Raw genomic sequence first — 17,056 nt, 5'->3', positions numbered from 1 at the left:
TAACAGTGGAAACAGCTTCCCTCTAGGCTGAACACAGCCTAAATTCCTAGCACAGAATCAAAAGCTAAATAAATCATTGTGTTTAACATTGTGTTTTGCAGTTGTTTGTTGTGCAGCTCATATAATGTAGACAGTCTCTACATAACAGCATGCTGTTTCCAAACTGAGCCTAACTTGGTTCTAAGAGGAGAGAGAACACTCTGACGGCCAAACTGCCATCAGGCCCCTCATCACCTTGAATTCATATCTGCTTAAATGTGGCTTCTTCACCTGCCAGTGGAATAGGGTCGGGTTTTCCTTGAAAAGCAAGAGACTTCTCATTAATAATCAAAAAGAGAAGAAGCAGGGTTCAGCCGCTCCCACGCCAATACCCCAGCCCGAGCTCACAGCACTGTGCCCACCTGTTCACAGCGACGCTACAGCGACCATGCGTGGAGGTGTTCAGTCTGGGCTCCAGGGAGCTCTGGGTCTCTGTGCTTCTCTCTGAAACTAACCAAACATCATAGTGAAAGGCACAGGCAGAAGCAAAAAGCACAGTTTTCTTGCATTAAGCAACTTAGGGTACGGACATCAGCGACACGACTTGACAGCCGTGTGATGTCGACAAAGCTGCTTGAAATTTCTGTTTTCTCATGCGAAAAACATAAACAGAAATAGCAGTCACAGTGGGCTGGGGGAGTTTGGGAGAGATAAAGCCTAACAAGAAAGAGTACTTTGTTTTAGGGACAACAGACAGCAACATTATTTTCTTTTTCAAATCTCACATTCAGTTGAAGAGTAGAGAACAGCAGAAGATTTGAAGATTATTCTAAAAGCCATTCTTCAACACACTTAGAGCAACAATAACAATCTTTACAAATTGCTTCTCCTTTCATTCTGCCTAGAAATCAATTAAAGGAAAAAATTTTCTTTCATGATGTTTGCTTAAATTTGTTTTTATCAACTCGGACAGTAAAAACCCAACATAAAAAGAATCTATGTTGGCTATAAATAACTCAGCTAAATTATATCTCCAAGTGAAGCTTTCCTCAGGACACAGGAGGGGTCCTAAGCTCAGTCCCTTCTCTTCAGGGGCAACCTGGAAGAATGGGGCTTGCCCGGGCTTTCTCTGAGCCCAAGCATGGACATCGGGCCATGAAACAGCAAAGGGGGCAGGACGCGGCACAGTGGATATCATCAGCCTGCCCGGGGAAGGCCAGGGCGCTGCACCCACCTCTGCAGCGACGCGGACACCCCAGAGCCCACGCCGCCTGGCTCTCACAGCTCGCTCGATGCAGCCTGTTCCTGAGCAGGTGGCTTCTGTCTCGCTGCCCAGAGGAGCTCTCCTCCACGGCCCTCCTCTCCACCTGACGGCCAAGAGCATCACACATCCACATCCCAAGGTCAAGAGGGAACGCTTACATAAAGACAGACAGCCTGGCCGTCAGTTTGAGTCAATGTGGAAGAGCCTGTCCTTCACACTGGGAGTCCAGCAAGGAGAACAGTAGCCGCCAAGGCGAGCTCACCCACACGCTCGCCCACCGACCACACACTCGCCCCCAGCCCCCAAAACCTGCCCACTCACGCACACCTGCGCCTTGGCTCACGCGCCCCCACCACAGGCCAGGGGCTCCCTCATGATCGCCCCTGTGCTTCCAAGACTCAGAGCTACATCGCGTCCGCTTCCAGTCCTCTGCACCTCTGCCCTCTCCGTAACTGCGGATACGAGTGTCTTCTCATCACCTCCCCTCAGCACTCGACTCGCGTCTGCCTCTGTTACACCACGTTGCAACAGCCACTTGCTCGTCTGCCGCCTGCGACCCGTTGTGTGCTTTACACACCCTTGTAGCTCACCTAGCTCAGTGCCCCAGTTAGAGTCGAATACGTGATCAAAATCACTTTGCAGTTTTCTGACGACAGTGCTGAGCCTCATCGCAGTGTCCATCAGGGGACAATGGCACACTGATGGGTGGCAGGCTCTAGTGTTTTTCAAATAAGAGCCCCTCCTTCCCCACTGAATCCTCTGGCTCAGTGCACAGGAGTAACATGTTTACACGCCAAGAGAGAAGTTCAAAACAGGAGGATAGGTTGGCAGAGGCAGTTTCTGACTGACTGTGGGCAGCTTCTCCAGCTACTCCCTGCTCTCCACCCACAGGGCTCCCTGTTAGTCTCGGTCTCAGTTCTCCAACACGCCCCCTGCTAAAGGGCAGCGCTGCACAGCTGGCACCCCACTTGCCCCACCTGAGTCCCAGCTCTGTCCTGGCCTCAAGGGGAACCAAGGCTGGTCCGATTCCTGCTCTGGAGCTACCCATGACACCAGGCTGAGGCCGTCTCCACCTGAGACCACCACCTTACTCAACTCTACCCACCCACACATCCTTCCATCACTCCCTCTCTTGTACAAAAATGCCCTGATTTTGCTTCAAGGTATCCCAGCCTAAGCCAAATGCTTAGTGCGTGCCAGACCCCTTGTTAGGTGATGGAGAGCACACGCAGGGTGCAGTCACACAACGCGGCAAGCCCCACAATGAGGCGACCACAGCAAGGGGGCCCTCTGCAGGCATAAGACGGCAGCGGAGAGGGAGGGACCAGGGGCCTCGCAGGCCCAGTCAGGGAAGGGTTCTCACATCAGGCCTAGATTTGAATTTTGATAAGAGAGCTAACTCATGGGTCATATATATAATCATTTTAATGCAAAGAGGCTCTTCTAAAGATCCCAAAGGTCTCGGCCACATTAGAAATCTAGGCTCCCCCGAAGGTCTTCACCAGCGTTGCCCGATAGAACTGCAATACCAGGAAAGTTCTAGGTCTTCCCTGTCTAGCCTGGCCCTCTCCAGCTGCAAGTGGCTAATGAGCACTTGAGTGTGGTAGACGTGACTGGGGAATTGAATGTTATATTTCCTTCTAATGAACTATAACTTAGCTCGTTTGAATTTTAACAGTCGCACATGGCCAGGGAAAGGCCCCAAGGTTGAAAAGCACAGACCCACACTGACCTCAGAGATAGTGCCCAGGACCAAGCCGACCAGCTGTCTGACGTGGAGATTGGCAGAAGTTGGGTGGACAGCCGCTTCTTCCCAATGAATCTGACAAGCTTCCAGGACAGACTGCAGCGGCAGCCGCCTGCCAGGCTGGTCTTCGCACATGGTCAGCAAGATGGAGTGCAGGGGTTGGCAAAGCTGCAGGGGCTGGAGAGCAGGGCAGCCCTGTGAGAGGCTGGCAGAGCTGCAGCCACTGAGGGCAGTGCCCTGTCAGGCGTGCCCGGGGAGCAGCAAGAACGGATGTCCTCATTGACTAGACAGATGCCCGCTCCTTCTGCGTGGCTTAGGGAGGGACACGTGCTACTTCACCGAGACCACAAAATGCAGAGCAATTATCTCTGCACCAGCTGTGTGCAGTTTTCCGCTCTCTAATCTGAAATGCCCTTTGGTGCCTGGGGAGCCCAAACACATGCCTGAAATCCCTACGAAAAACAGGTGCTTGAAAAAGTGGATTTCTGCCTATGCCAAGGACCCAGATCAAACCAGGATCAGCCTTTAACTCACATTCACCTGGGCAGCCTATCATTTTCTCAAATTATTTAGGTGGTTCTCACCGGGTCTTTCCCCTAGAATGTGAGCTCCAAGACCATAAGCACTGTGGCTTTTTCACTTTGGAATCACCAGTGGTCAGCATAAGGTCAATAATCGTTGACTGAACTTCATGTCACATGAACTCATCAGGCAAAAGGAAAAGTGGGTATTTTATTAAACACTTTCCTCATGCGTTTAAGTGGCCACCATTTATATAGAAAGGGTGTCAAATTCAGACTCACAATCAGATGTTTTCCTAACACTCATCCACACTGCAAGCCATTTTTCAGATGAAGGCTGTTCTACCACTTCCTGCCATGGAACACCAGCTCTGAATTTCTGGCTTCACATGCATGCAGACTGCCGAGTCCTACACTCGTACAGCACATCGCAGGGCCTCCAATGCGCCTAGACTGCACAGCTACTTGAGATATAAGGTGGGAGACAGTCCCTGTCTTCAAGAGGTTCAAAGTCTAATGAAGACGGTCACTCAAAGAGACAAGCACAGCACAGGGTGGCAAGGGCTTTGATCTTGGGAAGTACAAGACAAGGTCATAGCACAGAGGAAGGCACTTGGCCCATGCTGGGGAGGGAGGAGGGAGATGGGGAAGGAGGTTGAACGACACGTCACAGAGCACACCCGGGTTGATTGGGAGAAAGGGGGGAGGTGAGCCACAGATGGAGGAAGCAGCAGGGGCAGAGGCGGCACGTGTCTGGAAGGAGGGGACCACGGGCAGAGCCAGGCCCCCGGCGAAAGGACAATGCCGGTGTTCACACGGCTCGGAACTGTAATGCAGAGCAGTAAGTCAAGCGTGGGGCCCTTGCAAGCGCGGTGTGCTATTACGTAGGCCGCACACTCTGTGCTGAGGAGTGAAATGCAACCCCCTGGGGAGTGGAGAGCTGTGAATAATTCCACAGAAGAGGAAGGTGGCCAGGTCTCTTTTTGGAAGGCGCACCAGAAGCACTGGAATGTTGAATTGGAGAAGACAAGGGTGAGATGGAAAAAAGGAAGGGAGAAAGGAGGGTAGGGAGGAAAGAGAGAAGCCAAACAGCCTGGATAGAGTTCTCCAACGTGTACTCTCATTACACTAGTTTCCACAAAATAGTCATAGTGTCAGACAAATATTTACACTTACAAGCAGACACGTATGCATCCTGTAGTCAAAATTTTTATAAAATGCTATGATAAAGCTTAAAAGTTTCTGCACTTTAAGCCTTCTCAGAGTCTTTAATAAACTACTCTGATAAATCTTCAAGAAGAAGACATTGTAGGGAACGTTTTCCCAGATGGATTAAGCACAGAACCCTCTTTCATGGAAGCATCTCACTTCAGTAAGGGCTGCTTTAAGACCTTTTCTATAAATTGGTATCTTCAGCATCTATAAATTTCTCTAGCTTCCTACTTCCTCTGGACTAGAGTGGCATATAAGCCTTATCTTGCTTGCCAGTCCCAAATTGTGGCTGCCTGGAGCGCCATGTTGAGTAGGATTCTGAGGTTCTTTCTGGACTCAGCAGAAGCCCTTCTTTAACATCAATTGGCAATCCTTCCTAGTACCCAGGAGGACAGTGTGGTGGTGCATAGCTCAACAGATGTGGTCCCTGCCCTGGGAAAATAGACTAAATAAATCCAAAGACATCACCTGGCAAGACTTTGAGAATCCTGTTCACAGACCTGATTTGGTGGAATGTGAAACCCCGCCGACCAGTAGAGAGTCAGTCCCAAAGAATAGACATGCATCTATCCAAGAGAAAAAGCACGCAGTTAGATCTCTCATTTCTGTCATTCCATGGTCCTGTAAATGAAACATATTTTCCTGTGTGGCAGACACAGTTGGCTGCCTAGCCCAACAACCATCTGCAACCCCTTCAAACATTGCTGCGTCTTACTCTAGAGGCTAAAAGTCTCATGACCACGACACTCATTTTTTGTGAGAGACATGAAGGAGGGGGATTCTGAAAAGGTTTGTTCTTTACTGTCAACAGGAGCACATGCATCTGGTCCCATTCTTTTCCCCCTTGTTTCTGTCTGGAACACTGATGTGATACGTGGAATCATGGCAGCCATCGTGTGACCATGAGGCAACAAGCATAAAGCCAAATAGTCAACAGCTGAGGAGGATAGAATGAAAATATACAGCTTTAGTAAATGATGACATTTACTAAAGCTGATGACCAATCTCTTGACTTCTTATTATATAAATAACTCATCTGTGGTTCCAGCCACTATATTTTAGGCTGTTTGTTTCTTGTAGCCAAAACTGGCTCTACATGACATACTATGACTCAGCCTGATTAAAACGCATCATAAGTTCTCAGAAAGCAGCATGGTATAACATCTCCATGGAAAAACAAAAATCATCACTGATTTGACATCCAGAAATAATCGATGCAGACATTTATTTTTGGAACCTTGTGTGTGTGTGTGTGTATACACAACTAACATCACATAAGTGTAAATATATACACATAATATAAATTATACTATATATATTTAATTACTTTTCAAGTCATTAAGTTTCTACAGTTTCGTTGTAATGCTGTCTTGTTTCATCTCCACTCTCGCTGGACATTTAGCTGGTTTCCAATTTGTCACTAACATCAACAATACAGACAAACATTGGTGCAGCTACCTCGGTCTTTCCTCAAGCCTTGGGATGCACTCCATTTGAGGATCTGTTGGGTCCTGTTAGGCTTTTGCCACCTGCTGCGAGACGGCTTACCTACAGCTCTTCCAGCACTTCTTTCCGAGTATTTATAATAAGCTGATTGATTAGGTCATATTACCCCCACTTTACAGATATAGAACCTGGGGCTCAGAGAAGTTGACTTGTTCTCACCTAAGAGCTAATAAATTACTGGCAAGACAGCCTGGGGATTTAAAATTCATGAAAGCATTTGTTAAAGCCATTCTGCTTCAGCATTCCCTGGGGCTGAGCTGGGAGCGGGGGATGACCAGGCCTCTCCCAGAGGACAGGCCCACGGATGCCGCAGAGACACCACGCGTCTTACCTGAGATGCGTCCTGCTGCTCATCACCGCTCTGTCCCTGTAGCAGCTCAGGGGCCTTGAAAGGAGCTGCCTCTATATGGGAAACATGGTCTTGGAAGGAAAGACTTCCGGTCGGAGAAAGCAAGACTGACCAGGGGCAGACCACATAGTTCGAGGAATCTGAAACCAAGGCAGGTATGGGGGTGTAGAGATAGGGCCACCATCTGGAGCACCATCTGTGGGAGTGTGCCCAGCAGGTGTCTTCCAAAACCCTCTCTGAGATGAACTGTAAGCAAGACCCAGGGAGTGGAAGGACTTCAACCCTGACACATGCAGGCATGGGAGCATGTGTCACAGAGTGTGGCTGCAGCAATGGCTGGGAAACTAGCAAGCGCACCCAAGGTCACAGGTGGCCCGAGAGTCTCCAGGCAAAACGTAAAGAGCGATCAAATCGGCTTGGAAATTAGCACAAGTCTTATTTCTCTGGAGTCAGTTTAGAAACCAAGGCAGCTGGTCTTCTGAACATGCTCTAGCTGTTCATTAAAGCCTCCAGGGCAGGGAAGAGGAGTGAAGACCAGGAGGAAGATGGACCCCAAAGTACCCGCGCACAGCCTCCTTTCATACAGCACAGCCTCCCTTCATACAGCACAGCCTCCCTTCATACAGCACAGCCTCCCTTCATACAGCACAGCCTCCCTTCATACAGCACAGCCTCCCTTCATACAGCACAGCCTCCTTTCATACAGCACAGCCTCCCTTCATACAGCACAGCCTCCCTTCATACAGCACAGCCTCCTTTCATACCGCACAGCCTCCCTTCATACAGCACAGCCAGGGTCCTCGCCCTGACTGCGTATGTGTGATCTCCCACATGGGGAAACTCCACCGCGGGCTGGCAGGACACCTGAGTGCGAGCGCCCAGGTGTTTGTCGCAGTTATCAATTCAGTGCCTGGAAACTGCAAATCCATGTTTCAATACCCGCTCCCTCCTTTCACTTCAAGAGCTCTCGCTTTCACTGCGAGAGAAATGTACAGCTTTCTCAGCAGAGGGCGCTGGAGAGACATACGGGAGGCGGGCTCTCCTGCTGTTTCTTTGGGGTTAGCCGCGTGTGCGTGAAGAGGGACCCTCTGCTCCTGCACTGGACTCTGGGTCCCTAGGCCACCCCTCGGCCTGACCTTGTGAAGTGGTCGCTTCGCAACCCTATCTCCAGAGACACAGCAGGTTCCGGGCCTCCTGCAGGCATTCGCTCCTGGAGCTGTGGCTCATCTCTGCCTGCCCACATCCAGGGAGTCACCCTGCCGCTGTAGGCGATGCCTGTGCCGTGTGTGTCCCGTGGCTGCAGACACCCATAGCCAGGTTGAGCAGAGAACTTCGCCATCACCGTGGGCTGCAAGCACAGCTCCTCCAGCAGATCGGAACCCCAACTTGGAGAGGGGACTTCCCTTCAAAGTTTGTCCCTCACTGGTATGCCCTCAGTCCTGGGAGACCATGTTAAGGTTTCTCATATCTGACGGTTTCTCCTCTATCTTAGCTTAACAGTTCTTCATATTAACCTCCCTATTTAGACCACTGCATGTGTGGATTCTCTCTACTAACCGTTGCAGCGTCTGGCAGGGGACGATGATTGCCTCCTGCCTCTTTCCTGTCTCTGGTTCTGCCCAGGCTGCCCAGGTATTGGGAGAGCCCCACAGAGCTCCCAGCCTCTCTCTCCCTAAACTCCATGCCTGCAAAGGCTGCCATTCCAAGGCAAAAAGACTTTCTTCCAACTCTGTGGCATTCCATGGGTCCAAGAGACAGAGCCGCCCTCCCAGAGCAGCTCCATGGGGGTGGGTTGCGGGTGTCCCTTGCCTGCTCAGTCTAACACCTCGGATGACAGATCAGAAAGCTGTTTGGGAAGCTTCACATTCAACTCCCTGGGCCTCAACTGGCCCAGACACACTCTCTTACCATCGCAAAGGTCCTCCAGGAGCCGCTCAGCCGCCAGGGACAGGAGGGACCAGATTTCCTCCTCAGATAGAGCTTCACCCCGGACCTGGAGGGCACTGGCCAGGGTCACAGAGGCCGGGCTCATACCTGCAAAGACACACGTGTGGCCGAGCCCTTGTATAGTCCAGGAGCCTGTGTGGCCATGCCAGCTCATGGGCAGCCCAGCCCCTCTGCAGAACTGCCCCATGTTTTGCCACGTGTCCCCAGGTCTGGGCGCAGGGCCAGGCACACGGGAGAAGCTAAAGAAATGGTCACTGGGAGACTGGCTGGCTTTGGCTCGTTCTCAGTGAATGAGCACATCAGTAAATAAACAAACTCCCAATTAAGGGTTAAGTCAATAAATGAATGAATGAACGAACCATGAGAACGGCTCCCTCTGAGCTGGGCATGCGCTGTCGCAGAGAGCTCCCTGCTGCGGACTGTCTCTCGCCTGCGCCCCTCTCTGTCTGGGAAAGTGGGCTAACAACCTTTTTTGCCTCCGATACGTGATTCATGTCGTTCCTCACTGGCTGCCACATGCAGAGTCGGATTTGGCTCCAGTAGCAGCCCTGTCTCTAACGATCACTGGCACCTGCCCGAAGGACGAGAATCACTAGAAAGAATACTAAGCCCTGTGGTTCGGAAAGGTGCAGACTCACAGGAAAGCACGGGACTGATTTGCGGGAGGAGGAGGTAAGGGAGGAGGGTCTCCTCTTCCCGCTCTCCTTAAATGTACTCCTTTAAAGCTGACATTTAAATGTCTGTCCCCCTGACAAAGCTGCTGCCCACTAATCTCCAGCGGGGAGAGCCCCAGGTGCGGGGGCAGTGGGAAGCGGCCAGGCAGGCTTTCCCTAATCCATTTAGGCCACTGATCTCTTCCACAGCTGAGCTCGGAGGGCGGCTGTGCAGAGTTGGGGGTGGGGTGGGGAGCACATTATGGCCCGCCATCCCTCTATCCAACATGCTAATCCAAGCTCGCCACTTGCCAGCTGCTCAGCTCTCTACATGTGCCTCTCAGACCAGCCTCCTGCAGCCTCGGGAAGAGACATGACTTCCCAGAAGAAAGAGTCTGGCTCGTCCATCTATCCATCCCCTGGGGCGAGAAGGGCCCTGCAGCGGGACCTAGATGCTTTCTGTACGTGATGTCATTTATCACAAGGAATCTGTGACGAGGAACTGGTGATCCCATTTACAGGCAGGAAAACAATCCAAGGGAACCCAAGAAAAAAATGATGAAATCAACGCTGAAATCCAGGCCCTCTCTTGTCTTTCTTTTCTTTTTTCTTCCTCCGACTTCTTTCACACTTCTCTTAGGAAACTCATGGACTGGGCATTCTCACTGTGCCACATTTTTCTAAATCTTTATAACCACAATGAAAGGCTGCTTAGTAAAGGAAAACCAATGGGACAAGATATTGATTCTCAAATAGGAAATGAGACCTCTGAATATCAAAATCAAATATCTCACACAAATATCACATATGGTTTTTTCAAGTTATTTTATGACTAGAAGAAAATTGCATTAAATGTATAGAAAGGCTGGAGTAATTAGTTAATACCATCTTTCCAATATAGTAATTGAATGGAGGAAGGGCAGACTTTTCAACAAATAGTACTGGATCCATCATGAAAAAAACTCATGCATTATACAAAAATTAACTCTAAGTGGATTATAGATTAATGTAGAACATCAAACTGTATGTTTTTAGAAAAAATACAGATAATATTTGGATCTAGGACTAGGCAATGAGTTCTTAGACTTGATACCAAAAGCACAAGCCATAAAAGAAAAAATTAATAAATTGGACCTCATCAAAATTCAGAACTTTTCCTCTCAGAATGGTGCTGTTAAGAGAATGAAAAGACAAGCTAAAGACTGGGTGGAAATATCTGAAATATGTGTGAGGTGAATGTTGCCATGACCGCTTCTTCAGTAGATATATCTTGTGGCAAAACTCTAATATCACCTTTTGAATAGCTGCAATTGAGCAGAAGAACAATATTTTGCCCATCACAGGTTTTTGTTCAGGGTTTTAAAATAAGGATACTGAAAGTGGAGACTTAGTGATCATTTCACATAATGTAGACAACACTTTCCAACACATGTGAATAGGAGGAGCTAAATATATAGCTGTGTGTATCCACATTTTCAGTTTACTACAAACAAAGCAGAGACAAGTGAAAAATGCACACGCTGTGTAAAAGAGGGTAGGATAGGGACTTTCCTGGTTGTCCAATGGTTGAGAATCTGCCTTCCAGTGTAGGGGATGTGGGTTCAATCCCTGGCCAGGGAACTATGATCCCATACGCCACAGAGCAACTAAGTTCATGCCGCAACTACAGAGGCCTGCGTGCCGTAACAAAGACCCAGTACAGCCAAAATAAAAATAAATACATTAAAAAAAAATAAACGGGGGTAGGATAGTGCCTAGCACAAATAGGCACTATATACATAAGTATTAACTTTTAGGATTATTACTGGGCAGCACCAACTGAATATTCATAGGGAATTAATACACTGTATGGAAATATTATAAAAGTTATTATAGTTATAGATGTTCTTAGATCCTAAAAATTCTATATTAAACAAACCAACACATTGAAGTTTTCTTGTCCCAATAGCCAGCTAAGAGGGTTTAGGCATCGTTGAATGAGATTTCTGCTCCTATTTTAATTTTGGTGCTTCACTGATAGCTCAATTGGTAAAGAATCCACTTGCAATGCAGGAGACCCCAGTTCGATTCCTGGGTCAGGAAGATCCAGTGGAGAAGGGATGGGCTACCCACTCCGGTATTCTTGGACTTCCCTGGTGGCTCAGCTGGTAAAGAATCTACCTGCAATGCGGGAGACCTGGGTTAGCTCCCTGGGTTGGGAAGATCCCCTGGAGAAGGGAAAGGCTACCCACTCCAGTATTCTGGCCTGGAGAATTTCATGGATGGAAACGTGCTTACCATCCTATCCAAAAGTAAATTTGTTCACATGGTAGATTTGCCCTAAAAATGCATATATTGTGTCTCCCACAGAAGGAACACAGCACCAGTTATAGTCTTATGAAGGGATTAAACCTGAGTCAGATCAGGTCTCTGCATCTGAATTCCTTCTTATGACCTTTAGAGGGTAAAGAATACATTGAGCTACACAGAGGGTATGCCAGCACAAAATCCATACTTGGGAAGCTCTGTCAGTCAAACTACCTGGGTTCTTCAGCAAATAAATTATGTAAAAAAGAAGGAAAAAAAGAAGGGAGAGAGGAAGGGAGGAAAAGAAAGGAGAAAATGAAGTAAAGGAATGGCAAAGTTAAAAACCTCCACAATCCCTCTCCTCCATAAAAGCAGTGAAGAAACAAGCAGCCTCGTAGACACCGTGAAGGCCAAAGCATAGTTGTAAGCTCTCTCAAAGCCCCATAATCAGAGCATTATCATTATCTGGCCTGTCTGGCTGTTCTTTAGAAAACCCCTCTCCCGATGTTTGCTCTTACCTGACCCAGTTCAGAGTTTGCCCCCTGCATGCAGACTTTTCCCAGGGGACATTTCTCAAAAACAGTCGACAACAATGGTTTACCGTTGCACCTGCTGGAGGTAGCAATAACAGTTGGGCAAACGTAAGCTAATAATAATAAAAAAAAATCTTGAAGAAACTGGGAGGACTTCTCTGACATTTCAATGGCTAAGAATCCATGCTTTCACCGTACAGGGTGTGGGTTCCATCCCTGATCAGGGAACTAAGATCCTGCATGACCTGCAGTGCCACACACACAAAAAAAAAAATTTCTAAAACTGGGAAATGAGGTGAACTTATTTATCTTTGAAAAGCTGCAAAATATCCTTAGAGGCTAAAGGTCCCATGTGTAGATAGGCCTGTGTACATGGCCAAGGTTGTAAGACATGAAAAGGCCCTAAACACTCACCTCTGGCTGACCATGAGACCCTGAGCAAATCTAAAGTGACAGCTAAGGCGGAGTGTCCTCTGCCTGACTGAGTGTTGAAGGAGCGTTCTCACGTCAAACAGAGCCCTCCAGTGAAGACTGGGAGAAGTGATGTTTATGAGCCCTTAGAGAAATCCTTGTCCAGTCATTAGGTATCCTCTAAATTAATTGAGTGGAGACTTTAGCGGCCACACAGAACAAAGAGTAGAGACATACAAAATTAATTCAGGAAAGTAACTAAACTAAACAGCAAATGGGCTATGAGACAGTCACCGTCAGCCTTTCGCCAGCTTGCTGCGATGCCTCTGGGCTTCTCTCCAAGCTTTTCTAAATGGCCTGGTGGGCGAGTCCATGCACGGCTGTATCATGGCCTAAAAAGGGGACTGTTCACTGTGAAAGGGTGGAGGGATCCAGCCAGACAGAGAAGCCCAGGCCCCCTGTCAGTGAGGATGCTTGGAGAAAGTGTCTGGCCAGTGGGCATGCCCTTAGCGGGGAGCTCCGTGGCTGCACCCTCACCTCTCAAGCAGCTTGCTAAATCTCACCTCCACTGCCTGAGTCCTCTGTCTCGACTCTATTCTCTGAAGACTTCTGCGGTCATGTAATAACCTAAAAGTCTCTTTTTCCACCTGAAACCCCGTTGCTCGTTCAGAAGTTTCCTAGGGCTCCCTTCCATAAGTTCCCTCCTGCCACCTTCCAGCAGCCTCACACTGGGTCTAGCTTGGCACAGAAGTGCCATCCGTGACTTTGCTTTTCTGCCCTCTCACATGAGCCATGGGTGGTGGCAGCCCTGAGCTTCATCTGTGATGTTGTTCCCACACCCTTGCCTCAGCCATCCCTTTACTTAACAAATATTTGTGTATTGTAAGCCCTGGCGTCAAATAGACTAGAAGGTCCGATGGAACATCCTGCCTTCGTGAGGCTTATATCCTGGGGAGGACAGGGTAGCAGCGGGAAACAGACAATGAATAGGTAAACAGGTAAAATTATTCCACAGACAGAAGGCTAGACAGAACAAATAGACAAGGGGATTCTCTACAACGTGCCTTTGGTGTGGGATCATCTGTTGTTCGGTCACTAAGTCGTGTCCAGTTCTTTGTGACCCCGTAGACTACAGCACTCCAGGCGTCCCTGTCCTCACCATCTCTCTGAACTTGCTCAAACTCGTGTCCATCGAATCAGCGGTGCCATCCAACCATCTCATTCCCTGTTGCCCCCCTTCTCCTCCTGCCTTCAATCTTTCCCAGCATCAGGGTCTTTTCCAATGAGTCAGCTCTTTGCATCAGGTGGCCAAAGTATTGGAGCTTCAGCTTTAGCATCAGTCCTTCCAATGAATATTCAGGGCTGATTTCCTTTAGGATGGACTGGTCTGACCTCCTTGCTGTCCAAGGGACTCTCAAAAGTCTTTTCCAACACCACAGTTCAAAATTATCAATGTTTATTTAATAGCCTGCAGCAGAGATGTGACCCAAGCTGTTGAGAATGGAGCAGAGCGGAGGCGTGACAGTGCCTGGGGGCGAGAGTCTAACACCTTATCTTCTTGAAGCCCTCACCAGTTCTGTAGCAGAGATGGCTTTTCTCAAGGGCAAGGCTCACATCTGTCTCCCACCCCCTCGGGAAGAACCATGTCCGAGTCACCTAGACAGCTGCTGAGTGACAGTCACCGAGTGCCAGCTGGCGGATCAAGGCAGCTCCCTGAGGGTGTGCCTTGTTAATTTGTTGCCATGATATTTTACAGTGTTTATAAAGTGCTGGCTTCTAAAGAACTGAGGATCTCTCCTAATCTTAATCATCTATTGACTGACTGTGTAATGGCTTTTGAGCTATGGGATTTTAATCACATTCCAATATTCTGCCCTCATTTCCCTCCCCTTCCTCACCCTCTGCCAAGGCACCAATGATGATCTCTGGCCTTGAACCATGTGTAGTTAGCATCATTCCTAACCCTCTGCGATGCCCTAGAAGACAGACACCCCTGTATCGGGACAGAATTTGGACCAAGGTACCTGGAGTTTCAAAAACTACAGCCTAGGAACAGAGGGCATAAATGTGGAAGTGAGGGCCACAGAGGAGAGCTGTCCAGTGGGGACAACGCACAGCCTCTGGTCTCACGGGGACAAGCCAGTGGGGGAATACGCCCTCCGGGAAACTCTCCTTGTTACTTCAGATCCCCGGTCCCCCCCACCTTTCTCAGCATTCTGTCTCCTTCTCATTGTCCCTGAAATGCTGTCCCTTATGGTTCTATCTCAGATCCTCTAAGAGTTTCTTGTGGCTGTAACGATAAGTTATGACAAACTTGATGGTCTGTAGAAATTATTGTCTCAGAGAAACCAGCTTCACGGGGCTAATACCAGTGTGGCAGGGCCACACTCCTCCTGGAGGCTCTAAGGGAGAATCTGCTGCTTGTCGCTTCCAGGGTCCGTGGTTGCCAGCATCCTTTGGCTTGTGGCCACATCACCCCAGTCTCTGTCTCTGTAGACACCTCACCATCTCCTCTTCTGTCTGATTTGAATTTCCCTTTGCTTGACTCTTAAAAGGACATATGGGGTTAGGGTCCACCTGGATAATCCAGAAGAACCTCCCCGTCTCAACACCCTCTAACTTCACATCTGCAGAGTCTTTGTGCCTTGTAAGGTAATATTCACAGGTTCCACAGACCAGGATGCAGATATCTTTTGGGGACTGTGGATGGAGGGAGGCATTATTCAGCCTACTATAGGTTTTTTCATGCAACGCTTTCTATCTGTTGGGTAAAAATAGACTTGTGTTTGGGGAGGTTGAACGCCCAGCCAGAATATTGTGCTACATAAGCCTGGGCACAGAGCACATGTGTAGCTCCTCTGAGCCTAAGTTTTGTCATCTGGGTAACAGGGTTAATCATGGCAGCTCCCTCAGGCAACTGCTGGGGAGATTATACCAAAGTGCTCTGTATGCAAAAAGTGCTGAACCCATCTTATTTCCCTTCTCTTTTCATCTCGGCTCCAACCACCCAGAGAGGAATTTTAAGCATCAGGGCTGCTGAGCAGCTTCCAACTATGAGATTTTTAAGCTATGGTGTTAATTGTTTCCATCTGTCTGCCAGGATTGAGGCACTATAAACTTCCCATTTTCAACCTTCGCAAAAGCCTAAAATATCTCAGTGTCCCCAAAATGACACCCCAGGGAGGGACTAGAGAAGGATGTGGGACTCCCAAGAAATCAAAGCTTTCAGAATGATCCTTGTTTCTCTCCTCCTTTTGTTCCATGTGTCTCCCTTCATTCCTCTTCCTTTGAAGGCTTATTAAAAACTATCTACCTGCACTCAGGCTGAAATCTGAGCAAGACTTTGCAGAAGGCAAATGCCATCGTCCCCTGCAGGAGGAAAAGACAGATTCTGCTTCATCTGGGCTCTGTTTAAAGAGGTAAAGATCAGGGTTCTTATCTTCCAGAAGTCTCCCACAGTGAGCTAACCTGACCTCAAGCAACATTTTATACACAGACCCTGGCCTCCTCCCTGATCTAAATACTGGCTGCAGCTCCCATGCAGCATGACCATGAATAAGTTGATTCTCAAAATCTTGTTCCCCTTATCCATGAAAGGAAGATGATGCTTCCTTCCTTACAAGATGGCTGTGAGAATCAGAACAAACTAATGGAAAAAGCCAACTAGCAGACAGCCTACCTTTCTCAGTACTCCGAGGTAGAGTCTTGCATTTCTAGACAAGAGAATTGATATCTGTGTCCAGAAAAACTTTCAGAGCATTTTAAAGTAGTGTTACACCCATCTTCCACTTCTACATACCATTTCCCCAGTATTTGCCACATTCCCACATTATCTGTCCTAGTGAGACAAGTGTTTTGTCTTTGTTTTTGTTTTTTAACTTCATAACGTTTGTTTTATACTCCCTTCCCTGGTGGCTCAGATGGTAAAGAATCTGCCTGTAACGCAGGAGACCCAGGTTCTATCCCTGGGTCAGGAAGATGGAGAAGGGCATGGCAACCCACTCCAGTATCCCTGCCTGGAGAATTCCATGGACAGAGGAGCCTGGTGGGCTACAGCCCATTGGGTCACAAAGAGTCGGACATGACTAAACAAGTAACACTTTTTGTTCTCCAGGAAATCTTTCCAACCCAGGAATCGAATCCTATTTCCTGCATTGCAGGCAGATTCTTGTACCGTCTGAGCCATCACGGAAGCCGCATTTTAGAAAGAAAATGTATAATATACTTAGAAGAAGTGAAAAATTAGTATTATTGGACATAGAAGGTAATTATAACTAATTTTTTATATCATTGAATGCTTGCTAGATAATATTGCCTTCCAAATTCTCTGAGCCCAAGGCTTGATCTTTCACTGTAAAAGGAGCAGTTTGTTCAAGAAATGTGAAGGGGCTTTCATTCTGAGCAGACTCTCTTCTTGACAGAATCTGAAGAATCAAAGTGAAATGTCAAAAACATAATTCAGCATTATTAACGCAGCTTGTGTTCCCTCTGCTCTTTGGTCCTGTGTGTCCTTTGGACTCTCTGTTACCCTTTTATACAGCCTCAGGACCAGTTATAATGCAATCTGTACTCAGAGGATGCCAGTTTTAAATACTTACTGTGAGAAGTATTAAATACTTAAATCTGAGAAGATTTAAGTGTTGGTATT

At 48.1% G+C, this 17,056-nt stretch overlaps 1 protein-coding gene across 1 annotated transcript in view; it reads right to left on the bottom strand.

The window, feature by feature from the left end:
- FRMPD2 (FERM and PDZ domain containing 2) overlaps window positions 1-17,056 on the bottom strand; it is a 104,387-nt gene that overhangs the window by 57,192 nt on the left and 30,139 nt on the right. The window contains exons 2-7 of the mRNA XM_068982291.1: window positions 8,487-8,612; window positions 6,561-6,718; window positions 5,224-5,289; window positions 2,976-3,167; window positions 1,214-1,346; window positions 402-489 (exon numbers count right to left, since the gene is read on the bottom strand). Coding sequence (XP_068838392.1) covers window positions 402-489; window positions 1,214-1,346; window positions 2,976-3,167; window positions 5,224-5,289; window positions 6,561-6,718; window positions 8,487-8,612 — 763 coding nt within the window. The remainder of the gene's footprint in view (window positions 1-401; window positions 490-1,213; window positions 1,347-2,975; window positions 3,168-5,223; window positions 5,290-6,560; window positions 6,719-8,486; window positions 8,613-17,056) is intronic.

This window comes from Capricornis sumatraensis, chromosome 10 (assembly GCF_032405125.1).
Source record: "Capricornis sumatraensis isolate serow.1 chromosome 10, serow.2, whole genome shotgun sequence".
In the NCBI taxonomy this organism is placed as follows: Eukaryota; Metazoa; Chordata; class Mammalia; order Artiodactyla; family Bovidae; genus Capricornis; species Capricornis sumatraensis.
Note: the sequence above shows the minus strand (reverse complement) of the source record. Positions and strands in the feature narration are given on the sequence as shown.